General features: G+C 44.3%; 1 protein-coding gene across 5 annotated transcripts in view; it reads right to left on the bottom strand.

Annotated features, from left to right (window-relative positions):
- The window catches only part of DIP2C (disco interacting protein 2 homolog C), a 223146-nt gene that overhangs the window by 69436 nt on the left and 126377 nt on the right, over positions 1-27333 (bottom strand). For 4 of the 5 annotated variants that reach the window (XM_068145742.1, XM_068145740.1, XM_068145744.1 and 1 more), the window contains 4 exons: positions 20273-20383; positions 7312-7437; positions 6278-6487; positions 1594-1725 (listed from right to left, as the gene is read on the bottom strand). In XM_068145742.1, coding sequence (XP_068001843.1) covers positions 1594-1725; positions 6278-6487; positions 7312-7437; positions 20273-20383 — 579 coding nt within the window. The remainder of the gene's footprint in view (positions 1-1593; positions 1726-6277; positions 6488-7311; positions 7438-20272; positions 20384-27333) is intronic. The other variant, XM_068145741.1, reaches the window with a different exon arrangement.

The raw sequence follows: 27333 nt of genomic DNA on the forward strand, positions 1-27333 counted from the left end.
AGCAGTACAACAATGTCACAGGGACTTTGCATGGCTGGCCAGAGAGGAACAGGGAAACACCTGCCCTAGAGCAAACATCAGCAACCTTAGGGAACTCTCCCAGGCTGCACTGGCAATGCTCAGTGAGAAAACAGGCACCGGCACTCCCCATGGTCACTGGGCAGACCAACACTGTCTAACTAGTCTGCAGCTCAGCAAAAGGAGTGCGGGTCACAGGCTCTGCCTTATCACTTATTACACTGTTCTAGACATCTGCCCACATGTGGTGGTTTTAGGCTATGCCTTTAAAATTTAGTTACAGATTTCAGGCAGAAAAGCAGAAAAAATATAAATAAATCACTCTTGGGTGTGAAAAGGATAAGAAAAGATTATTCTAAACAAATTCATTGGGTAAATATCTAGAATAAGCTGAGCTGTACCATAACAATTCTTCCCTTTTCTCTTCTCTTCTGATCTCTGGAGGTTTTTCCTTCACTTGGGAGAGATAACCTATGTGCTTTTGGCTGGCCTGGCCTAAATCTAACTTCTCTACACCTTTCTCTTGTCCCTTTTGTACAGGGGGGTAAGGGGGAGGCAGGGAGGGAGAAGCTAGTAGCTTTCCCTGGTCCTTGGCCAGGGAGGTTTTGTGCTGTTTATTAATTGTAAACAGCTGTAAATATTGTAAATCCTGTATGTTTTGTACACATTCCTTGCATGCCATTGCAGAGTGTAGATTCTGCTTGTAAATACAGCTCCATTTGCTTCTAGCTGAGTTGTTCTGGCACGTTTGATGTTTGGGGGGGGGAACTTCAAGCCACCACACCACATCTTTGTATTACTTCAGCATTACCCTGTGCTCTCTGAACAGCCAAGTGGCTCCCCACAGCCAATCCCACCAGCTAGCACTCTCCAAAGGGAGTGTGTGCTTGCCCGTACAGCACTGTGAGAAACATCATCCTGAACAGCAGTGTAGGGCAAGTGGCACTTTTATAAGCCAAACAATCACCTCCTCCTTCCTCTTCCCTAGTGAAGTGCAAAGTCCTGTTCCTGAACTAACAGCTTTCTGCCACTGCATTGCACTGCATTGCATTTCAACTTCCTACCCTTCCATAAGGTTGACTCCAATGCTCTGTTGAAACATTTATTTAGAGCCAAAGCTGGTAAGTTTAGATGTGGTACACTTGGTCACAATTCTGCACCTTGCTGAAATACTGTTCAATGAGTTTCAGGGAAGAGGAGCAATAAGTAAGAAAGGGTTTGCAAATAATGGGTTTTTTTAAGAAGAAACCCCCTCAGAAAATAAAACTTCAGGCATGTCATTTTTCAAGCCATCCTAGCACATTGCTCTGCTATTTAATGAAACAGATGAACTGTAAGCAGGCAGCATGAGAAAAGCAGATCTGATGAGATATGTTGATTGCTTTTGCCAAACAAGTTCTCCAGGGAATCAGCTCTGCTTAATTCAGAAATATTTCTCTCCATTTATACCTCTCAGGACTGTAAAGATGCTGCAGCCTGGGCCACGTTCTAAGTGCCCAGAAGCAGATGCATGCAGTAACCACTAAAGCAAAGTGACAGCAGTTGAAAAGAGCCCAGTTTTGCTTTGTGACATACCATCACCAGTCTCCATAAGCTCAGCATTTCCATACTTTGGTGCCACCCGTGCCGTTGATCCTTGTGGTCTTTCTACTTGTATTGAGTGTTCTGAGGTGTAAGTGGTAACATCTGGAGGGGCAGAATGATTTTCTGTGAAAAACAAGTATAAAAGTTTAACCATGTACCTCTGGTGCTGATGGGCAGAAAAGCAAAGGGGAAAAGCACCAACATCTGGACAAGTATAAAAGCCAGTTCATGAAATGAATGCATGCAGCTAAAATGTGCAGCATGATTTTAACAAATAAAGTTTCCCCTGATTAACACAGGCCTTGCATGCCTGCAATTACACAAACAGGCTAAAAATTATACAGTTAGGTTGTTCTCCACTTGACATTTCATTTTATACGGTAAGAGCTCTTGAACAGCCCCAGACAAATACACTTCTGATAGATTATTGCATTGATTGTTCTCCAAAGAAAGAATACAACAGCTATCAATCACTTGCTCATATCAATCACTTATACTCATTTTAGTTAAGGAAGGAATTTGTTTGCCTGTTGGCAAAAAAAATAAACCATAGAATACATAGAATAAACCAGGTTGGAAGAGACCTTCAAGATCATCACATCCAACACATCAACCAATCCAACCCACCTAAACAACTAACCCACGGCACCAAGCACCCCATCAAGTCTCCTCCTGAACACCTCCAATGACGGTGACTCCACCACCTCCCCGAGCAGCCCATTCCAATGGGCAATCACTCTCACAGCAGGGTTGGAATCCAGGGAAAAGAAATAAAATGCAAAGAAACATGAACTTTGCATTCTGCATGGACACTTGCCTGTCTGCTCTGTTTAGCCAGAGCTATTTCCAATCTTATGCATCATAAGGACTTGCCTTCCAGAAGGCAAACACAACAAGGTGGTCTGACTCATGCCAGCACTGCTAGACAACTTCCCAGAACTAATGGCTGTCTTTCACAGCCTGGTAACTCAGCATGCTACCACCGCTTCTTTTCCCGTGCCTCCACTCCGAGGCTGTATGACCTATGTAGTTGCACTGTTTTCAGGGGTCACCTCATAACTCTTCTGAAGTTTGGAGCTGTTGGAGAGACAAATACCACGAGAAAACAACTTCTTCCTCCATTGACAGAAATGACCCCAAGCAGACTGTGAGTTACAAAAGAAGGCAGTCTTCACTCTGTTACTGCTGCAGTAAGAGGAATTCACTCCCTTTTACATTGGGGTAAGTGTCTTAAAAAACTGCACAAAGTCTGCAAAAGCTTCATCTTGTTCTGATGCTATTTCCAAGATGCATTCTGGTGCTGTAACCTTGTTATAACATCAACTTCTACAGAAAATTTTACCTCAAATATAATTGTAAAATATTTTAATGAGTCCTGAACTTTGGATCACTGTAATTCTTGTGCATTCATTCCCAAATTTGTGCCCCATCAAAACAGCCAGCTAATGTTTATGGTTACACTTGCAGGAACACGATGCTACATCAGGTGCCTGGTTTGCATATTCCTCATTTGAAGGACAATTGTCATGAAAAATGAAGAGGCTCTCACTGCCTATAGTTGCTATGGAATGTTCATAATTGTGAGCAACACAAGGAACTCAAAACTCTTGGCACTCAAAACTCTATACCTAGTTGAGGTGGCTTTTATTGTGCAACACTAAACCATCTTGCATCCTCCACATACCCAGCTGAGCCTTTCGGGTCTGATCACATCCATTGTGATCTTACTGAAACAAAGACCTCACACTGGGCTGTAAACTGATGCCTGAATAATGTCTTCACTTTAGAGGATTTGTCATTGTCAGCTATTTTGGACTTGGCACAGTTTTTGCCCTTTCTTGCTAAGTGGCATGTGCTTTTTATAGACCATGATTGCATTACCCAGTAACCAAGTCAATTAAAAATGCTGATGATTGTCTTTTGCTTTCGTTAGTGATAATGCAGTTTTGCCATGCACACAGGAAAGCAGATCATGACTAAGAAAATAACTGCACTTTGGCAGCTATTAGTAACATGAGCAAGTATTTTTAAAGCTAGCTGTAATAGTTTACTTCTTTCCAGTGAAGTATTTCCAGCTGTCAGGCTGTCCAAGGCAAACTGAGTTGGAGTTCATGTATCTGCTTTCAAGATTTAGCACAGATTCATTTTCTTTAATGTGTGGGGAAGGAGAAATGTGAGCACAAGCGACACAGAGCAGGGATGCTTCCCCCTCAGACCTACACACAGGAAACCAAATACTTCTTTGTAACACATGGTGCCAGCTAGAGACAAATGACATCAGAAGCTTCTTGCGCTTCTCTACAAGGGTTTCTTTTTGAACTGGCACCTGAAATTAACTAAAAGAAACTCTTCCCAAGGTGATCACCACTGGCTGGCCAAAGATTGGGGTTTTAGCACCCAGGCTGTCCATCTGTCTTTTACATTTCCATTAAGAAAAATCCTCATCTAGCAGGACACTAAGGTTTATCTTGCCCTGCTCCTTCACAGTATCTGCTTAGCAGATGTCTTATCGTGGCAGTATCTACAGCTGTTAAGTTTCATCCATTAGATTTACAAATCCTCAGTTGGTTCACTTCTCAGAGTCAGGCTTGGAGAAATGAAAGTCATACAGAAAAATCTGGTCTGAATGACTTCTAAAAAAAAGATAATTGTTATGTTAGTGAAATGGGCCCTTTTTTGTATAGAATGGCCAACACAGGCTCAGGCTATGGCTACAGTCTGTGTAGAGCTGCTTGGTCTTATGTCAGGTAACTTTAAGCTCTGGCTCAGGTTGAGTTAAGAATAATGATTCTCACACATTATTGCCTAAAACATAGAAATTGTGACAGCTGACGTGACTTCAAAGCATTGCATCCATCAAACATACACATTTGAGCCACCTCCTCTTCCCATCTCTTCCAATATTCCTGCATTAGAAGATCACAGACAGAACAGCTGTTTCTAGTTAAGGCTCTCCTCATTTCTACCACTGCAGTGATAATTCACCTCACTCCATGAAAACCAGAAAGAACCAACAATGCAGAGCCTAGTTGTAGAGTGTGTGCTCTGACAGTGCCATGTCTGAGGGGAAGTAAAGAGCTGGGAGGTTGGAAGCACACATAAAACAATGTGTATTTGAGAAGTGTCTGGGAAGTCCAAAAGCATCCCTGCAATACTACAAAAAATGAAGCTTTTGCTCTCAAGCAAGACGGCTCTTCTGGTTGTCAGAGAAAGCAAACCCAGAGGCTTTTCCCACCAGCTGGTCTCTCCTGTACTGATGACAGAGTCTTTTACACTGGTCCCCTGTATTTTAAGTTAACATTCCCCTTCAGACAGTGTAAGAATTCTAGGGTTATTGCAGAACTATCATTCATGCCTCAGGCTTTATATTTACTTTATCAAAAATCTATGTAGCCCCAGTTTGGATAGACACCTTTGATTTTCAAATGGGAATATATCTGAAGCATGTAAAAGAAACAAATGCAGATATAGGATAAAAACTTTGAGATCTTTAACTCCTCACAGAAAACTAGAGTCAGATAAGCAGTGTGTGCTCTGGAGCTGGATTACTCTTCTCTCCTACCAGAGAGGATTATTCATCTACGATCACTGGCACACCGCCTCTGAAAGAGCAAGGCTATATGTGGGAATGCTTCAAATCTATCACCTCTTAGCATGCATTTAAATGCAAAATCCACCTCCTCGGATTGAAAAGAAACAAAAGAGACATTTAATTGCAAATTCTTACAGAAAGCAGCTCATCCATGAAGAAACACATAGTTACCATCTTTGCAGCTTCTCTTACATTTCCAGTGCTCTTGGCAACCATGACTGATGGTACCCTTAAGATCAGTCTCGATGTGCTGGTTATCACTTGTGTTTTGTACCCAAATGACCTTTACAGTTGCTGCCTTACCACTATTGTCCGACTGGAGACGCAATTTAAGGTATCTCCTTATCAGAACAAATAAAAATATGTATACACTGAGGTAACTTAACTGCTTCCTTCAAAGGAGAGATCTTTCCAGCCAGTAACAACAAGGCAAAATAAAGCAAGTAAAAGCAGCAGCGTTCTTCCCCTTCTGCCGAACACTGTCGTTTGCATTTAGCTCTATAAATGTTGTATTATTTACCACAAACTCAGTGAGTATAAAAGAAGACTTACTGTGCCAGATTTAAAATTACTGAAATGTCACATTATAAAGGAGCTATTTTTAAAGACGCATTAAGATTTGGTGCGTGAGTAATGCAACCTTCTAGAGTCTGGATAAATTTAATTCTCGATGCTATAATTTCCTCTAGCATTTCAAGATGAAGTCAGAGAAAATAACCAAATGCAATGATTAATGTGATCAGAAGTGTATATGTTTCTAAAACAAGCCTCTAAGCTATTAATTTAGTACGAATTTAAGAATACAATAGAAATTCTTCCCCTGACTGCAATTCAGCAATTCCAGACCATGGTGAGAGGATTACTTCTCTGAAAATACAGGTACCACATCAAGCTATGCTCAGAGCAAAAAAGAAGGGATGCAGAATACTGTTCCAGAACCATCTCTCCACATAATCTATGCAACAGAGAAAAGGAAGTTTAAAAAAGCACAGGGAAGACTTTTATAAGATTTCATACAGCAGCATCAGCTGAACGTGAAGGACAAAATCAATGTTCAACCGTCCACAACGTCTGCGTACTAACCTATGTGTGTTTGAGCCATAACGTCAGCTAGTCTGTGTGCAGCACCACTGCCTCCACTTTGTGTTGAGGAGGAAGAAGTGGTTGACGTGGTAGAGCCATGGATCGCTTGACTGATCCAGTGTTCCATGTTTATGCTCCCCTGACTTGAGGTGGGAGTTCCTTGGGAGTCACCTTGTACGGAGCCTTCATCTTCTGAACCAGAAGAAGTATCTAGTAATTAAAAACAGCCTGTTAACATGCAGTGCTCTGGGATTTTCTTAACAGAAGTAAGGTACATTCATATTACAGACCTGAAGAGAACTGCTATGAAGAAAAGCTCATGAAGGTAAGCAAACAGAATTTTTAAAGTCTGTAATACTGAAAGCCCTGAAACAAAGTCAGCTGCTAACTGTACACTGAGAGAGCTTTCTGTCTCCAAGCCCATGGCTTATGGATTACTGTACAAAAATCAGGATAATTAAACAGTCTGCCTTTATAATGTGGTTTGAGAACCTTCTCAAGATCTCCAGCCATGTTTAACAATACTGAAGACCCAAAATACTTTCCCAGGCTCATCCACACAGCCTGTGAAAAACTCTTCCAGTTGCAGTAATCCCCTCCTCAGTGAGTGCCAGCTGGATTCAGCACCGGTGAGCATGCAGGAGGTGCTTTTCACAGTTTGGTAGGTAAAAGAGCAGATACCTTTTAAGAGGAATGGCACAACTAATTATAAAGACAACATTCCATCAGAGTGCTAGGGAATAAACCAGACATTTTGAGCCTCAGAAACTATGAAAAGCTGGCCATAGTTAGGTCCTCATTAGACCAAAAGGCCCAAGGCAAGCTGAGGTACCCCCAAGGGCAAAGCAACCATGTGAATTGCCCCAGCTGGCTTCCCAACCACTCAGTTCACCTTCTCCTCAAACAGACCTTGAGGTTATGCTCAGTCTGCTTAAAATGCTGTTTCCATTACCATCTCTGCAGGTGGATTGCTAATTCATAGCAGCACAAAGAAATGTGTGATCAGTTCTCATAAAACACACAAAGATGCTCACCTGGAGGTGTGTAGGCATCCATTGATGTTTGGACCACCAATGAACGTCGTTTTGAGGGCATGGGGACTGCCATTTTCCTTTCTTTATGTTTAGCAAGGGCTGCCTGAACTGCTTCTGTGTGGACATCTGGAAGGAGAGAGAGGTTTCAAGCTGGCATTCAGACAGGAGCAAGCCAGGCCTTCGATGCAGGCTGGTCTGCAGGGCAGCCAGGGCCACAGTGCTCATCCAGTGCTGCAAGGCCAGGAATGCACCAGGACACAGAGGGACTGCAGCAGCACTCCTCACTGTGGAGACATCAGCCTCAGCAGAACATGCCCCAGAAACAAACGAGCCCTTTGAGCCGTGCAGTGCGCCCTGAGTAGTGCTGCAGTATGGGAAAAGCAGCAGCTCTGCTTCCCAAGAGCAAGGCTCTGTTTAACCAAGAGCTGTTACTTCAGCAACCTGCCTGTTCCCCGCACAGGCATGGGGAAAGTCAGTGAGGTTTCCAATTTACACAGAAGGCACACAGACTGAACAGGAGCATTCCCTTGAAGGTAAGAGGGATGTGAAATGTCATAATAGAAATGGCAGCAGGTCCCGCATTCCCAAACCCTCCTCCTGCTTCCTTCACTTGGCTTTATTCACAGAAAAGCAGCACAGGTCTGGTGCTTTGCAGGTGTGTGCCTCACACAGCTCACACCAGCCTGCTGCAAAGCATCCAGGCAGATCCCCAGAGAAGGGGCACATCCCCAGAGAAGAGCTTCTCTGCCTTTCCCCTGCATATGCAGTTGTCTACCTCCCAAGTCTGCAAACAGTCATTTATCGTGTCTAAAAGACATCAGTGACATGTTCTGGCTAATTACTTTGGTTTGTGCAAGTCTTGTAATTACTACCAGAACTATATTCTATTCTATACATAGAAGTTTGCTACCTTCTCTTCTATGGGTCTGGGACAAGATGCACCTGAGAAAACTAAATGCAAAACACATGGTAGCCAAGAAAAGTCACTTCTGGTGAAAGAAGCTGCCACACACTGACCATCTGGAACATAACTGGAAGCACATCAGTCAGATACAGACAATGCGGCAGGTTGTGCATGCTATTTATCTGTTCTCTTTTGTCAAGTGGGAGCACAGTGAAGCAGGCTCAATCCAGAATGATTCCACATCTGCTGCTGAATCTGTTTGAAGACCATCCTTGTAGGCTGGTCTGGCAGCACACAGCCTGTTTCCTGATCCTGTGCTGATGTGGTGGCAGCTCGGAACAGGCAACACTCCGCAAGAAATGCAACAGAAGAGTATGAAAACCTTTACATCAAGAGCTGTGGGTTGGATCACATCAGAAGGAGGAACTTGTTTTAAACAACAACTGGGAAGGACGACTATGAGCATTAGATGACACACTCTGCTGCTAAGTCACAAAGTCTCATTTTTAATAGGGCTATCTTCTGCCAGGGTTCAAGCGCCTCTCAGTGGGAGACTGCAAAGAAGGGCAAATAAGAAAAAGAATGTTATCAGCTGTTTCTGTGAGTTGTTCCTTGCTTTTGTTTTAAACCATGAAGGGGCTGAGCATGTCAGCAAAAGCAAAGCTGGAAAAGTGGACTGAAAAGATAAAGGAGCCACGTGCCTGACGGACCAAAACGGAGGCAGACTGCAGAGCTAACACTGAACTAAAAGACAATGTCTCTCCTGTCAAGACATTATTTTGAAGCAGAGGGTTTAAGGTCTGTCTTGTAACTGAAACCTGATGAAAAGTTTATGTGAAGCCTACCAGGCTAAGAAAATTCACTGTAAGTCTTTACCCAACAGCATGCCCCCAAGAAAAATTCCTGCCTGCTCACTTCACACCAATGCTGATAAGGCATACAGGAGTGAACGTGCTCACTGGCGCTGTGTGCTCCTTATCAAAGGACAGCAATTATCAAGCAGGAAAAAAAGGAGATTTCTCTTTACATAAAAATCTAAACTACAGCAATTTTTGGAAAAGAACAAATTTTTCTGATCATGACAGGAAGAATTATTTGTAGACCACTGTATTTACCTTTTTTTTTTACAGTCTTAAATTGTGAACATAAGAGGAAGGAGATGAGCTACAACTCAGATTCTTCAGCAGTCCTTCTAAAGGAGGACAGCTAACAAAATCATTACAATGATTAGTTACAGCCAGACACTGAACCAGTACTTTCAAATTGTTTGATTTCTTTTCTAGATGTAAGAAGGTAAACTCATCAGCTTAATTATAAAACACTGCAGTGTTTTGATTTTCAAATGACTCCATGGGAGTCCAGGAAATCAACTGTTTTCTTAGCAAAGCACAGGGCTGATATGTTTATTTGTAATGGGTTACTGTGGAATAAAGCGGACTACAGATTACCAAAGAAAAACCAAAAGCGAACCAAAACTCCACAGGAACGCAAAAACAATGGAAAAGATAAGAAACTTTACAAACAAGAGGGAAGCTGACTTGGGGAGAAGGAACATGCACACTTGCTCCCAGTCCAGCCTGCAAGGCCAACTATTCCGCAGGCATTACTCAGTACAGAGCCTACCAAAGAAAACATGATGTGTCTAGCAAAGGCTGAGGAAAAGCAGTCCAGAGATGGCCCAGGGACTATCAGCAAAAGGTTACAGGCTTCCAAGGGAGAGGGGAAAAACAGCCAGAAGAAAGGGTCAAGCTTGGATGGAAAGTATTTTCAGAACCTCCTCTCTCAGGCATAAAGCTCTTGGTTACATGAAGAATCTCTAAGCATATCAAAGCTGGCGGAGGATCAGGTAAAGCATCAGTCACAGCCTAGGTGGCTTGAGTGGTCTTCTTTTTGAATGAAAGCCTATCTGAAGGTGCCCTTCAACCCATTTTGACAGTCCTGTACAGAGTTGGACTTTTTAAGAACTTCATGGATTCTGCCCTTGACAAGTGACTGTCATCTCTTCAACACAATCAGGAAGCTAATGAACAGCATTCAAGTTCTTCATACCTAGAGAGTAAGTTTCCAAGAACTGAGAAATCAGAAAGGTGAGGGAGTCAGACTGAAACTTATCAATCAGGCCTGAGAACCACATGTGGGTTACACCTGTTCTGTAACTGCAGCAAGACAGAAACAGCAAATAGATTTTCTTCCACCAAAGGGCACCTTAAGATATGCACTTCCCATAGAGATGCTCTTCTCTTCTCTAGCATTCAGCTTTGCTTTTCTGATCTACAAACCAACTCTGCTGATGTTAACAAGGAATGCTAACCAACACACGACTAATAATCTCTTCTCATTCCTCACCATGGAGTGATGGTGATTAGCTTCTCATGAACTTGAGTAAGAGTGTAGTAGCTTTGTGCTATTTTGTTTGTGAAAGATGGGCTATGATATCTACTATAGGGCACTGGTGACCCATTCTCTCCTACTGCTTGCCCACAGCCTGTCCCTAGCAGCTATCAAAAAATAGAGACTTGTCCCAGGAACTGATACAACAGCAGCTGGAAGCTCCTTGTTCACTACAGAAAGGAAACTACACTTCTGATATACACCGGGGCAAAACATAACAAAGGAAGAAGACACATCCAAGTTCCCACAGGACAGGCAATTGCTTATCCCCCACAACCCCATCAGTACAAAGCTGTTTGTATTCTCCACACCTTGCACAGAGCATCAGAAGAAAACAGCACATCAGAATGTCAAACTGGCAGTGTGATGCCCCTTGTATCGCAAGCCTGACAAAAACGTCTGAACTGTCTTCTCAATCTACCCTGCCACACTCAAGCCAACTGAATTTATCACACTGGGACTGCGCTGCTCTAAACCAAACATTTCTTGTTACATTTTCCTGAAATAGTTTGCATAGGAAGACGTCCAGAAACGCCACACAGTTAGGAGCTCACATCAGAAAACCCAGAAAACCCTGCCTCTCCTCTCCTTTCTCCTCGTATGGCAATGCTACAGTGTCTCACCTACTATAACCTTCCAGCAGAGTGTCACACACACACACCCTGACGCAGCTGCACTCAAGCCTTCTGAAAAAGTCATGTCTCTAAGTGGAAAGAAAATGCTTTTAGACAAAATGTTCTTTGATGTAGAGGTCTGTGACATTCTAAATATGCCTTTACAGCTCATAAAGTGACTCCAGCTTCTGACCCTTCAAAGCACTCCTATAGGCAACAAAATCTTCTTACCCCTTCCATCCACTTTCTCCACAAGAAACACTCAAGTCACATGTTTCTCTACAGCTGCTAGGACACTCTTCTGAAGAGAGCACCCTTGTTTAGCATGGAGCATCCTCCTGAATCGCCTCTACCCTTACAGGGATGCCCCACTCCCTACTTGGGCCAGACACAGCATCCTTGAAAGCTCTGAACTCTGAGGCATTTGAAATGTGCTGCATATTCCTACTCCTCCAACAGATTTTTGCAACTTTCAGCAGAAGAAAGTTTGCTGCCTTTTGTTCAGCTCTTTTTTTAAAGCCCAAAACCCTCTGCAACAAATTCCACTTGCATTCTTCCTCCATGTGGAGAGGTTCTAAATTGGTTTTGGTACGTGAGCTTAACATTCCCCAACAGCTTCCTTAATTCAGTACTAGCTACATTTGCTCCACAGGCATGGCAAACACTCAGCATACTGCAAGCAAAGTGACACCTCCTCGTGGATCAGGGAATGGGCTGCTCCTCTCATGGTAAGCATTAGCTACATTAAAAAATTCCACATTATAAAACTGTTTCTCAGCATATAGGAGAAAAACTTCTGTAGCGAAATCAGGTCTTGCAGTTATGCATCAAGTAGGTCTCTTGCAATTAATATCAGGCAGCCAAGTTTATTTTTAAGTCAAGAAATTAGACTTGCTGCAGGAGCTGTGCACTGATAGAACCAAGACAGCAGAGGCATGCCTCTACCTGTGTTTCAGGAAAAAATATTACTTCTGTTGTTTTTGCTAGAATCTTCAGTTCCCCAGCCACTTGCAAAGCCTCGATGCCCAATCCTCAGCTGTTTAAGATACACAAATATGGAAAACCAAGCTGTTGCCTAATTTTTGATGTACAGATGTAGAATCATCTCGCAGTCCCTATCACCATCTGCAGCCTGGTTTTCCAGTCCTCAAGTTCTTCCATCTCTCCTTTCAGGGGACTTATCCCTGAAATAATAAAACTGCTGGGAGACACATCCAGATGTGATCCAAATTAACCTCTTTCATCTGTTTGTTGATTTTGTTTCATGTAATTCCTCTCCCCTGAGCTATTTTTGTCTTTTTTAAGCCCTTGGAAATAATCTTTCTTCCTTGCTTTAGCAGCCAGTTTCTGGTAACATGATGATACAACTGCTCCAAGGACTCTGAAAAGGTTTAGCATCCTTGCTGTTTGGTGGGTAGTCCACAGTAGATTCTTGAGTTCAAGAAGGTTAATGCTCTGCACTAATGAGTTTAGAAGGCCAAAGGATTTTTAAGAAGAGGTTATTTATGTGTATATAACACATATTTATGTCTTACTTATACTGCAGTAGAGGATCAGCCCTGAAGTCAAACATTTAACAAACAAGTGAAAGCACAAACAGAAGACAGGTAAGACAGCATCTGGGGTGGTATCAAGGACAGCAGCTGGGAGAACAGGCAGGGAGAGGCAGGAGACAATTGCAGCGAGTGCAGTTATTGCTGCATCAACATAAAGGGCAAGCGGAGAGTCCCAACAGCTTCTGAGTTATTACAGGGAAATTGACACTGTGGGAGAAGAGCTGCCTGAAGCCCTCCAGAACTCTCAAAGGTAAATTTTGGCTGAAAATTCTAGATAAGGCAATGCTAAGTATAGCAATAGTAAGGGCTGCAGTTACACAGAGCAAAGGTTAACAGTTGCTGCCTTACAGGAAACTAGCAGCTGAAAGCATGAAAGTTGCTTATGAGTTTAGTCAGACCTTTGCTGCAGCTACCATGGAAACGAAGGATACACTGAGAATTCATTTCCTAACGTGTGGTCTAAATACTCTGAGTAGAGATAATTTGGTAGGTACCTCTATAGGAAATGCAATCAGGACATACTAAACAGGCTGAGACACAGTAAACATGATATCAGCAGAACAGATTAAAGGTAGGGGTTGTCTTTTGCTTGTCCTGGGCTGACAGCACTGAGTTGTTTTCAGGAGATAAAGGGCAAGTGATTTACACAATGCTGTGCTCATCTAACATGGATCAGTTCCTGGCAAATCACCTCACCCCGGGAATGTGAAAGTAAAGGAGTCCCTGTAGCACCGACTCTGCGCAGTGGGTGATGCTGTAACGAAGCAGCTCTAAGAATCCTTTCCCCATCTCTCTGGGTATGAAGACAGAAAACACAGAGCCCAGCCAGCGTGACACCTAACTGCTCTGCAGCTGCAAGTGGGAGTGCTGTTTGGACACACATGGCAAAGGCCTCACTGAACATGAGCACACCTGCTCCGAGGGCTGCCAACAGAAATGAACACTGCACACAACAATTCACATGGCAGGTTGGGCTTTTGGGATGGTCAAACCATACACACTGGGCCTCTGGTTTCACTAGGGAGTTAGGGGCTGTTAAGGATGCATGGATATGTAGCGGGAAGTTCTACTGTCTTCATGAAACCAGGGCCAAATTTTGCTAACCTGCCAGACTCTGAGAATGAAAGTCAGCTGTTCAGAACAGAGCTGCGTGCTGCCCAGTGTGCTCCTGAACAGGTCTGGCTTTCCTAGGGTGCTGCAGCCAACAAACTCCAGGGTGCAGAAAAACAGTCCATGTGCTCTGCAGAGGGCTGTGCTGCTGTGCCATTGCTCAGCTTCTGATGAGTACCTCCTGGGCATCTTCTGTCCACCTCTTGGTGCACACATGAAGAAGCTAACAGCCTGTATCATTTTGTGCTCAGAAAGCTGAGCTCAAGGAAGGAAAGCATGGCTGCCACCACCTTCTTCGGATGGCAGCAGCAATACTCCGCATTTCTGTGTTGAAGAAAGGTAGAAACAAACACAGAGGACACAAACACAGAAGAATGAACTCCTTATGACTCCACTGCTAGTTTTGCTGAAAGGCTTAATTGTGGCATTACCTTGGATGCTTCAGGTACTACACTAACACCTGAAATGGTTTTTCCCTATATTAATTCTACTCATAAGTGAAATAAAAAAGCAACATGCAGGCCTCTAACAAATAATCTCCATCCTTCCATTTATTTATTATCTCATCTGTAATGCAATCTTGCAGCCAGCTTCACACAGTGACTTCATCTCAGGCCCCTTTATTATGCGATCTGAAGTAAATCAACCTTCTATTTGCTTCTCTCTGGAGATCCTTGAGCAATTTTCCTTGAGAGTTCTGCAATTATCCTTGCAAACCTTTCTGTTGGGTCAAAAGCAAAGATATGGTCATGTAAATTACACCTTTGCCTAAGTTTTTCTTCAATATCTTTTTGCCCTGGTTGAATTGCAGCTTGAAATTGAATTTGAAAGTAAAATAAATCAAGTAGGAGATCAATTAATTGGTGTGTCTACAGCCACATTAACTAATTCAGCTTAACTCTTCCAAGGAGCTCTGAAGATGAGCCAGCTTAACACCTATATGCAGTCTCCTCTTGCTGCATAGCACATTCATCACGTTTTTCTTTCTCCTTATTCTTTGGAGGAATATTAGATGACAAGGATTCAATAAAAATGATTCCTCGGATCTTCCCGTTCCAGCCTTTCCTCTGGTGCATACTACAACTCTTACATTCTCATTGAATATTTTTTGTCAGTTCTGGTAAGATGCAGAACGAGATCTTGAATCACCTTTCCAAGCTCCAGAGCAGAGCAGCTCAGCTACCCAGGGGCTGGTGCCAGCTCCTCTAGGATTTTGGTCTACAGAGGATGTTCTTTCATTGCTAGCTCTCTTATTCCAAAAGCTCCTCAAGCCTAGGCTAGGATGATTTGTTTTGAAGCTCAATGATTTCGTGCTCAGTATAAACTGTTCAGTCTTTTCCCTGCTTGAACCACAGTGTGGGAAAGGTAACAAAGAATCTGAGCCAGGCGAGCCATCATCAAGGTTTGTTTTGGAAGCATCTCCAAAACTCTCCTATATTAAGACACCTTTTCAAAGCAAGGCTGCATGCTCTTGGAAAAGGAGCTGTGCTCTGCAGTGGTGGGATCTCTGGGGCAGGGGCTGGCAGCCCTCCAAGAATGGTGTACCAGGCTGATGTTTTCTTTCTCATCTGTGGAAGTTAAACATCCTCACAGAGATGCTCCCTGACAAGAACCACCTTACCACCAGTAGCCTTCTCCATGCTACCAGCTGGGAGATGCTGACTCCACATATGGCATTTTTCAAAACACTCCATTTCTCAGCTCCCAGCTCTACCCTCCTCCACCACTGTGCCTTTTAAAATCTGTCCATATAATTCTTATAGCACATCTGCTCTCATTTGCTGCTCTTCCCTTTAGGAACCCTGAGACACAGGCAGTGCAATTTCATTTATGCTGCTACTTCCTACATAATTTCTGACATCTGGAAAATTCAGGGCTTAGACCTCACTGGTCCCATTTTACCAGGGTGTTACACTTGGTCCAGGCAGTGTGGCCTCAAGGCCTCTTGGAGACCTCCCAAGAAACCCATCTCGTCTCACTGGAGGAGAACTCTACAGCAGAAACGACAGAGGCAAGAGCCTCACTCCTAACACACACATGGGCATTTGACCAGATAACATCTCCCTCCTTACCATTTAGTGTTGCATTAATTTTTGATGGTGCATACCTGGCACATGAGAAGTTTTCAGCATTGGGGTGGAGAACTGAAGCTTTTTTGTGTTGGTGTACTTTAAAGGCCACAGAGGTGGAAGCTGCTACAGATGCGGTGTCTCATTTCTCCACGGGCTGAAGGCTCAACTGAGGGATGGAAACATTCTCTGGAGAGCAGTTAGAAGAGCTGCTAAAGGTCTCTGAAGGGGAATTGCTCTCTGTACCCTGGAAGCCACAACTGCTTGAGAGATCCAGATGTGGGGGATATCCGTGGGAGGCCCTGCCTGGCTTGCCCAGGGGATATTTAGCTAGACAGTGCTACAGCAACACTCAATGCTGTACTGTGCCACAGCCTTTATGTGGCACTACGTGGCACTAGAGCCCAGCTCTGCTTCTGGCCTGGCACTAGAGCCCAGCTCTGCTTCTGGCCACCACAACAGCCACAGGCAAGGGGCCAAGCTCTAGCAGCAGCACCACTGCAGAGCTACAGCCTGGAGGGGTTACAGAGCATGTTTAAGCACCAGATCAGCACACTGTTCTTCCAAAAGCAGGGCAGCCCATAGGAAGATTATTTTAAATAATGGTGGCAGTAGCTTCAGGTCCTGCTAGAAGGGATTTCAATGTCAGCAGGAGCAGAATGTGGCTAATAGGAAGCAAACATGCCCTGTGACTTTATGGAAGACTAGAGGTCCCTGCTCATTGTAGGCTGCTGGACCAGATGGCCCAAATCATTCCATGATTCTATGATAGGACTGTGAAGGCTAAGCCATTCAGGCTACCTACTGGTTTATTCCACCATGTAACTCCTTATCTAAATGAACCATACCAAAGCCATGGATTTGCAGCTTCCAAAAGTACCTGAGAAGCCCAGTTTCTGAACTGCACTAAGGAAACAAAGACGTGTGTCCAACTGCAGGTCCATCTACACAACCATTACCATTACATGCTCCGGTCTGTGCCTGATTTTGCAGTCACATCACTTGACCCAGATCTTTCACATACAGAGGCTGAACTGAAGTGCAAGCCAGTTCTCATGTGACTGGGTTTTCTTGCCTGAAAAGCCACTGGTCAAAAGGCTTCAAGTCAAAAGTTACTGATCTGGCCTTCAGCAACATCTGGCTTCGGCCTCATCTTCAGTCCCCAGATAATGCTATTAGTACAGGGCACCAGCTAAGGAATGGCAGCTGCTAAGAGGAAAACATTGCTGTGATCTGCATGTGACAAACCTTTCCAAACACAGCTTCTTAGGGAGTAAATGCTAACAGAATGTTTGCGTTCAGTAGTAAACAAATAAACCATGGTTTTTAATTAACATCAGCTAATGCAGCTGCCACAATCCTATAGAGCAAGTGATACATCTTAACCATGCACTGATCCAGTTGCTGCACTCAGAGCCTCACCTGTTCCTTTAGACATCTGAAAAATGATCAAGGCAGCTGACATTTTGGAACAGGATGATTTCAGGATCATGTCCTGCAGGATCATGTCCTGCAGACTGAGTTCTAAAATCAAATTACCCTAAACCACAAAATGTACCAGGAATATACATGGAGAAAAAGAAAGGTTCCATAAACTCAGAGTCCATTTTACTTAGAGCAAAAATGGCATGGAAACTAGATTTTCAACATCACAGTGCTGAAGAATTCTGTTACAACATTAATAATAATAAAAAATACTGAAGTGGGAAAATAGGTAGGGATTTAAAATGTCACAGTCTGACATTTCCCATAATGTAAGAGCATGAGTTGAAGGTGATATTAGTGGCAGCAACGATTTTGAGTCCCCAAAGAGAGTTCATTAAACAATCCTGGCTGACATCTGAATTTATGCAAAAAGCAAAGGCATGGAAAGAGAGCTGGATGACTTTCAGGATGCTAGACTTCCAGTTAGGAAAACCATAGCTAGGAGAGACAGAAAAGGACTTTGCTCAGAGCAGAGGATTTGTTTGCAGATGTTAATTGAAATAAATTGTGCAAAAAAGCTAAGGAAGGGAAATGTTTTCTTAGAAGTGATTTACATCGCAGTTAAAGACTCCACATTCATTTCGTCTTGGGCCAGTTCCAAGAGGATGTGCCAAATACAATAAGCAGCACTGAAAGTGGGTAACAGCTAGGATCCAACAATCACAACACGATCAAAGCAGAGGTGCTGAAGCACTAAGCATTGCAAAAGAACAAGGGAAACAAAGGCTTCTACCTGAAGCCAATCTGAAGAGAAGACAAGATAACCAGAAAGAAGTATGACTGCCAAAGAGTTGTGAGACCAAAAAAGAGACTCCTGATCCCACAGGGGCAATGCGTAGAAGGGGAGAACATCATTCAGGATAGGAACACTGTCTTAGCAAAGCTCCTCTCAAACTACATTTGAAGATGATCTGACAAATCTTCAAAATTTAAGCTGAAGTTTACATTTCCCTTCACTGACATTTGCTATTTTCTTCTGAGCAAGTGAAGATGCAGTCAGCAGCTGTTCAAGCCAACTTGCTGTCACCTGCTGAGGAGTCAAGGGAGGAATTCAAAGCCCTGCCAAAAGCCCCCACAATACTGTCAGCTTTCCAGTTTTAACACCAAGGACATTTTCAGAGCATCATAGTCCTGACTCTCCTAGGAAGAGAATCCTGCACTCCAAGTTTCTTGGCAGTGTGGGTTAATGGTAGGGCTCAATGATCTTAAAGGTCTTCTCCAACTCAAATGATTCTGTGATTCTTATGCTTCTCCCCATTCCTAAGGCAAGACCTTAAGAAACATTTCAGCGAACAAACACCTTCCTCTTAAGGCAGCTGGCGAGAGGCAGCGACCCAAGCTCAGAGCACTCCTGAGGTATCAGGAGAGGCACACAGAGAAGATGTGCATGATGTCTGCTCCCACCCCCCCCATGATGGCTCCACATCTTGGTTTACAAACAGCAAGCAGGGCTCCAGCAGATGACACACAGTCAAATGCATGCTGTTAGCAGAACAGCCCAGCAGAGGCACAGACTGGAGGTTTTAGGACCAGGGGGTTACTAAACAATTCCAGGAAGAATATTTTCACCTGTTTAAAAACACTGTGTAGAAATCAGATGATTTTTAGGGTAATGTGGGAAAAGCTTCTAGGAGTTTAAATATCAGGGCATTATCACACAGCTCACAACCATTAATCAAAAACAGAGTGACAGCATCCACAGCATGAACCCAAGAGGAGTTTTCACACCCATCAGAACAGTCTGGACTTAGAGGGACTTGTTCTGCCAACACTTAGCACTTCCTTTTTCCTTTCAATGGGACTGGCAAGCTCTTTAACTAACTGGAATGAACCAGAGATATGTTACAATAGGTTTAACACAGAGTTCTGCATCCTTTTCCAGCTGCATCAGCACAGTGAGTCTGACTGCATCCTGTGTTTCTTCAGCACAATCCACAACTTGCACAGCCAGTTCCTCCGCAGAGAGGTAGCAGCAGAAAACCAGCCCTGTTGCCTGGGAAGGTGCCTTACAATGCAGCAGTCCCTGAAGAAGTTGCAGCAACAGCTGAGCACACCTGCCCTTCATCCAGTGAAGGTGCAGCACATGCAGCATGACCTCACAAACCTAACTAGGGAAGTTTATAAACCCATGATGACTACCCGAACCACTTCATATATGCAAGAACTGCTTCCAGGGTTATTTGATACACCACCTTCTCAGAGGCCAAAGTGAGGCTGACTGGCCTCTAAGTTTCCTACTTCTTGCCATTGCTGAAGACAGGAAGGAATCTTGCTTTCTTCCAGTCCTCAGGAACTTTCTCTGACTGCCACAACCTTTCAAAGAACTGAGTCACCTCACAAAGATGCTGGCATCCCACCATGTCCCACGGATCTGTCGAGGTTCAGTTTGTTCAAATGTTCCCTCTCCTGATGCTCCTTATCAAAGGTAAGTTTTCATTGTTCAAGACTTTCCCACATGCCTCAGGGGCCTTGGATTCCTGAATACAAGTCTCACCAGCAGAGAACAAGGCAAAGAAGACATTAAGTATCTTGGCCTTTCCCATGCCCTTTGTCACTTGTTCCTGTGGCCTTTTCAGCTATAGGTCCACATCTTCCCACTCTTCCTTTTGCTGCTGATGTGCTTGCAGAAGCCCTTCTTGCCCTGCACACTAATTGCCAGAGGCAACTTCAGACAGATTCTAGCTTTGTACCTGCACCTCTATGTGCCAGGCCAGCGTCTCTACTCGCACCGCAATCATTCCCATGCATAGCTTCTACAGGAGCTTATGACAACATTCCTCTCAAAAAGCCAAGAAGAGAAGCAGCCACTGCAAGGTCTCCAGCTGTACTCACCCGACCTGTAGCGCTCATCCCGTGACCCTGAGGACCTGCGGCGGTGGTATCGAGAGGAAGAGGAGGGAGTGACAGGTGTTCGGCGCTCCTGTGGCAGTGCCTGGTCCACCCCTGCAGCAAGACAACAAAACAAGGAGCTCATGCTGGTTGAGTTCCACAAGTTACCAGCCACACTTGGCACAGACAAACACTCAGTGGCCAAACTATGTCCCACCACTGGTTACACAGCACTGGCCTCTGGACAGATTTTCTGCTGTGGTTATTTCCCTGGTGCTTTGAAGACAACCTTTGTTCCAGGACCACAGACTACATGAGAGAAGCAAACAGACAGTAAGCTTAGTGGTGGGTTTCTGCCTCAAACCTTTTATAAAGCAGTAGCCAGGAAATATTTTAACATGCTAATAGAAGGCAGACACTATTGCAATGGACCTTGATGCTTCCCTGCAGACTGGTTAGAAACAGCTCCCAAGAAGAATTACATCAGTGATTATCATCTAAAACCTTCTGTGGCTGGCTGATGTTTGCTGGTGGCAACACAATACTGACCTATGGAAACCAAGGACCCTGTGGGAAGGGAAATACATTAATATCTACATCATTTTCAGCCTCCAGGGACCAGAAAGCAAAGAGCAACTGCTCAAAACCAGGCTGAAAATAATAATCTTTTCCATCAAAACAACAAAAATAACTCAGCCTTACAACAGATACCAGCAGCATCTAAGTATGCCAGGCCTAACCACCCAGTATTTAAGATTCCAACCCTTAATAAATAGGTCTTTTCTTGCAGGCTCCTTCAATGACAGTGGTAGCATAACAACAGCACTGTCTATAAACGCCCTAGAAACCAATGCTGCCTGACAACTTCCAGAGAAGAGTGAAGTGGCTTCTGCAGGAAAACTTCACCAGGCAATAGGAAAAGAAAGCAAACCTACAGCTGCAAGGGTGCCAGAAAACGCTGCCCTGCCCTCTTCCAGAGGAGAACCTGAGCAGGCAAGGGCAGTTCAGCCTAGAGCTAAAGAGCTAATGAAGCAGAGAGCTTCAGGCACTGCCGTGCACAGGGCCAAAACGCCAGGAGTACCCAGAGGAATTATTTCTTTTTCCTATTGTCCTTTGTCTTTATAAAGTATTTAAACACTATACATAACTGTGAGGACAGAAGAAAAACCAGCCTCTTGCATGCAGCAGTAGGAAAGACCTGTTGAAATTACTTACTCAGATTATTAAGAATTGAAAGGGATGACTAAAAAGTTAAATTTGGAGTCGCAAAAACAATGCTCAGCAGTAAGTGTTTTGGGTTTTTTCAGTTAGAAGACCTCTCCACCACTGCATGTGAACCGTTCAGTGCTTGCTGATTGAGAGGCCTAAGGTTACATTTGTGGAAACAAGAATTTTCATCTAGAATACAAAGCAACTGGAAGAGCTGGGTTGGCTTCCACCACCCTCAGCTGTTTCAGTGGGCCCTGGGAAAGGCATCTTTCACAGCAAGCTGGCGCTGCACACTCACTGCTTTAGGAAAAACCTGATCTCCAAGCGCAGCGCTCAATCTGGGGAACACCAGCAGCACCAAGCCTGCTCTGATTTTGTGGCAAAGAGGCTTGTTGCCAAAAAACATACCTGGAGTAAAATCTCAGCTCCATAAAAGGCAGAGTGAATCCACAAATTTCCTTCTACTCAGATTGTGATTAATAATTCATACTCTCAAATAAAACAGAATGTCTTCATTTAACTGCTCTGCCTCCACACTACAGAGCTGTGTAATTTCACTTGCCCTCAAGTCTTCATATTCTTTAAGGCAGGTGAACCTGACTCCTGAACCACTGAAATAATTAGAAGAAACAGTTTATCCTCATTTGTGTATTTAGTTTTACCTTCTGTGCTGGTCACGCTGAGAACTGGCAACATAAAGTTAACACTAAGTCATTTCAGTCGAATGCTGAAGTGTTTTAAATGCATGAGATGAAAACCAGCAGTACTCATCTCCACCCTAAGCATATTGTCAGCAACTAAATATTTTCTGGAAATCACAAAAATCCTCAAAAAGCTGTGCAGACTGCTGCTGTGGGGCAGAGGCTTTGTGAAGAAAGAGTGCCACCAGTGCCACTTCCCATGGCAAACGGGAAACAGCCTGCAGGAGAACAAACAAAACTAATGGAGGTGTTGCTACTGAAGCACAGCACCAGGATTATACAGCAAAGGGGGATGAGATGCACCCTTCCAACAACAAAATCACATGTAATAGTCTTCAGAAACACTGAGATGAAGTTGTGAAGAAAAGTACTAGTTACAAAGAAGTGCATAGCTGCTTGAGGAGGGAGACCTTTCAAGGAGACCTGAAAAGCAATACACAAAACACATTTGAGTCATCCACGTTTCCTTCTCCTGAGCATGTGGCTATGAGACGCCTCAAGTGTCTCAGTCCCCTCTGCAGGTGTGGGCAGTCCACAAAGCTCTCTTCCAAGGGTTAAAACACAGCACACATGAGGTGACCACAAACACTGACTGCTCTTTCAGAAGGCAGCAGGATGCCCACCCGGCTGGGCAGCACTGCCACCCATCCTCTCATATTGCCAAGGGCTCTTTCCTCCACTGGAGGCTCACTGTGGAGATAACTCCTGCTACTTGTCCTCACTACAGACACATAAATCTAATCTTAAAACTGAGACCTTCTGACTAGCTCATCTCCCTCCTACTTTGCTCAGGTGTCTGTTCCTTTCAGCAAATCTCTTCGGACACAACAGCTAATGAGAGCTTCTCTGTACAGTCAGGAAATGTCCCACACTGGTGCTCAATTAAGGCTGTAACAAATTAAATGAGACCAATAAATACCACCAGGCATGTAGCAGGGGCTATGAGCTGGGAGCACCTGGTCACAGGAGGAAGCGAATTCTGAGCTAAAATACAGAGCAGCAGCTCTCCATCGGCCATCTGTGGGGAGACCTCAACACAAAGTTCTTTTAACACATGAAGACACAAAGCAGCCTCCCAGTTCTGAGAGACTGTAAGAAACTGAAGTGCTGGAGCAGGAATTAGCTGGCATCACCCAGACTCACACCCTCACCTCCTGTGCGCCCGCTCCCTCGCACAGCACCAGCAACGGCGTGAGACAAAGTACACACTGGTGAGCCCCCCCACAACACTGGTGAGCCCCCACACGAAGGTCTGCATACCTCGTCCAGGGCTGTTACCAGCAGAGTTGCTCACCAACACGAAGCATCTAGCAACAGAACACAGTAACAAGCATCTTCTTTTTGTTCACTTCTACTTCTGAACATAACTCAAGCCCCAGAAGGCGCAGCTTTCTGAGAAGCACACAAGGCTGTGAGCTAAGTGCCAGTGCTGTCCAAATGCAGCTTCAGCCAGGTGAAGCTGTGAATGGCTGGGAGCAGCGGTGTACAGCCTCGGAAAGGTCCTGCTTGGATGCAGTCCCACGTTCAAACACGCAGTATAACAACAAATGGCTTTCATCACGGCAAGGACAGTGCCACTCTGGTGCCCTGTGCATGGACACAATCACAGGCACTGTCAGCTAGCATTATTCTTTCTTCCTAATGCCACTGCCTGCCCCAACCCGGCAGCTAAAGTGGGCCTTTGAAAGGCAGACATGATTTTAGCACCGATGATTGACTCCTCATGAGCTCTAAGGAATTTCAGCAGAATATACACGCCCAGAACACAGAGATTTTATATGAAGGCTGAGAGATGAGTGCCCTCTGCTCACCACATTATACATAAGCATTATCAGCTGCCCTGGAGCAAACAGCCTCATTCCCAATACAAGCATTAGCTCATTCATCTAATGCTGCTGAAGTGGAATTCAGCTTGCAGGCTCAGAAACTGGGATTTAGCTGTGTGAAAAATTGTTTTTAATATTTGGCTTTCGCAAGGGGAATTACTGGGGACCTGGGGTTCGATCGTTGGGTTCGATCGTTGGGCTGATTGGCTGGTTATGGTCTGTATTGTGTGGGGTATTGGGAGAGAAAGGTGAGGCGCCAACATGTCTAAAGACTGGCCAGGTCAAAAGTGCAGGTTTTGTCTGTCCTGATGGAGAGGGGTGGGAGTGTGTTGGAGACTATATGAGTATGTACGTTTTAATATATGAATATGTATCTTTGCCGTCTATATCAGCTCACCTCGCGTTGTTGGGGGGCGCCTCTAGCAAGCTCGCTCTGCGCCCGGCGCTGCGTTGCCTTCATTTTATAATAAACTGGTTATAAATTTCAGCACTGAGTTCGTTTCTCACAGTTGTCTACACCAAACTCTCTGTGTGAAAAAGACCTAGGTCAGGACTCAGGAGTCTGACCACACGTCCAATGGGTCTTTTCCAACCTAAATCTGAACGATTCTGACACATGGCTTGACAAGAATGGTTCATAGCCCTTCTAAGCCCCGTTTTCTATGTGTTGGCTCTGTGCAGATGCCTCTAATTCTGCAGGAAATCCTGAACCACGTTAGACACCAACCTGTAGGAAACTCCGTGAGCCCAGTGAAGCCTTGAGAGCTATGCAGGTGGTCAGTGGAGGTATCTCCTTTAGAATAAGCTGAAAAGCTCTCTGGGTTCCATCACCTGAATTAACTGTGTCTCCTCACATAAGAATGGGAGCTTAAATACCAGGTTCACAGGCAGACAATGCAGATCTATCAATCTACAAATCCTAATCTGCAATCTGAACCCTGCCTAGACTGTATGTAGCTAAAAATGCAAGAGCCTCAGTAAAGCTATTTAAACAACCCCACTGCAAGCTGAATAGTTTTATTTTTAAGTGCATGGAAGGCACAAAACTGCCAGCTGGAAGGAGGCTTCACCTCTTCTTTTTGTTTCTTTTAATCTCCTCCTTCCTTTCTTTGTTCTTCCCTTCTTCATTACTTCTTTTTGTAGCTACATTACAGTACTATGTGCTGATAACGTGGCAATAGCTGCATTGCCCTCTCCTACAGCTGACAAGTTGCTTTCATGTAACTCTTATCCCTATGTCTGTGTCAAATTTTTGAATCTAAAGAAGATGCAGTGTCTACCTGACAAGAAATAGAAGGCAAAAGCTCGGTAGGCATAAGCTACACTTATTGTTCTAAAACTAACTTACAGTGTGTGTCCCATGAGGAGAGCGGTGATGAACCCAACACCTCCTGCTGCTGCACTTGGTTCTGATGTCGAACAATGCACTTGCCTCAGACTGATCCTCTGTCCTTATTACAATCTCCATCTTGCCTTCAACATTCCCTTGAAAGCTTTAGCTTTCAGTTCAAGCTTAGCATGGCAGCTGGGGGCTTCTTTTTCCTCTCCAGTGATGTTGGACACCACAATACAGCTCCAATCCTCATGTGATATTTGATTTCCACTGTACACAGTCCCACAGTGACACAGTGCCATTTGAAGATTCTTTTAGGAGCTTATGTAAAAATCCACACAGCAAACACATTCACCAATGTGCTGGTCACACCACACTGCAGACAGACTCGGGCAGCATTGTGAATTCCAGCAGTTTCTCATCTTACAGGGTACCTGGCTCTTCCCATGCCTCCAGTGGCTCCAGCACAGGAGCTTTGTTCCACAGCCCTCAGTGGTGTATGTCCTTCCCATCCTCCATGGCTCACATCTGACTCAGACATTTCTCACCAATTTGTCCGATTTTTACACCAACATCTTCATGACTCCTCCTATCTTCTTATATTTCATAGATGGTTTCCACGAACTTCAACACCCCAACTCTAATGTGTACTAAAAATATCCTCCCCCATCATGCTGAGTGCTGGAACTGCTGCTCACATTACTAATTCCACGCTCTCATTTCTTCCCTTGCACCCATGCTTGGCCTGAGGGTGAAAAGTCGTTGAAGGGAGGGTGTATTTTGAACAAGGTTTACTGTTAAGAGCTGATACTGCAGGGTAGGAAACTGAGGTGCCATCATCAGTCCAAGGATGTGTGGAACAGTAACTGGGCTCCTGGGCAGCATGGCAAAAGCGAAGCAGTAGCCATCATGCTTTAAGTGATGGCACCAAGAGGTGGTTCTCGGATGCTTTCAGAACTTTTCTTTTTAGCCAAAGCAAGCTTTGCAAGGCAGCCATCCATTCAAACCAAAACTTTTTAAACCCCAGGACTAACTAAGCATTCATCTATGTGCAGATCTCTCATCTGTGCAACATCTGCCACTCTGCTCTCAGAACCACCTCTGTGCAGCGCAGGCACCCTCCAGCCAGGCCTGTGCTCTCAATCCATGCTGCAGCATGGCTATCCCTGGGTAAGGTCTTTAAGGATTAGGAAGGCAGGTGTGACAGGAATTCTCGCTGTTAACAATGTGAATACACAAGGAGGGTTTTTTTGTCCAGTACCAGATCTACCTTTGTTTTAACATTTTCTTGCAACCCAAGTAATTAAGCAATCTAAGTCATGTCTGTGAAAGAGAAAATGAAATTGCAATTGTCAAGTTTACTTTGAGTGCCCAAAGGGCTACCAAGAGGTGAAAGCAAATGTATGCACACGCAGACATAGGAAAGCCTGCTAATGAATGCACAGATTACAGATATGTCTGTCCATGTCATGTTAATAACAGAGGCTACAGAAAACAGGGGCTGTAATTCCACAGAAAATTGTTTCTTCCTAGGGCAAGGAGATCTCCTGTGCTAATGCATTGTCTCTTCTGCACTGCATGGCTTCAAACCTCCCCCTGCTGCTGGGGCTCTGGCAACAGGCGGTGGAGTGCTCTGTCTCTGGGCCTGTGAAAGGAGCAGCAGGTGCCTTTTAAACCCTGCATCTCACAGGTTTATTAGCCATAATAGATAAAGCACCGGTGACTGGTCTGACAGTTATGCTACAAATAGAGCTGTGCTGGTAGTACCAGTGATGGGAAATTACAGAAAGTAACCCAGTGAAGACACAGCACTTGATTAAGAGAGAATGAACCACCCATGTCTAAGTTGTTAGAAGCAAAGCTTAATTGATAATGTCATCTCTGTTCTGTGAACAAATAATCAAATTTCCTGGCAAAAGACTGCAAGCAAATTGGGAAGCCCACAGCTTACGGGGGAGGCCTTTCCTTTGGCAGTGCGTGTGCAGCTCTCCACTT

Source organism: Melanerpes formicivorus, unplaced genomic scaffold, assembly GCF_026170545.1.
Source record: "Melanerpes formicivorus ecotype bairdi unplaced genomic scaffold, bMelFor1.0.p_v2 SCAF_13, whole genome shotgun sequence".
In the NCBI taxonomy this organism is placed as follows: Eukaryota; Metazoa; Chordata; class Aves; order Piciformes; family Picidae; genus Melanerpes; species Melanerpes formicivorus.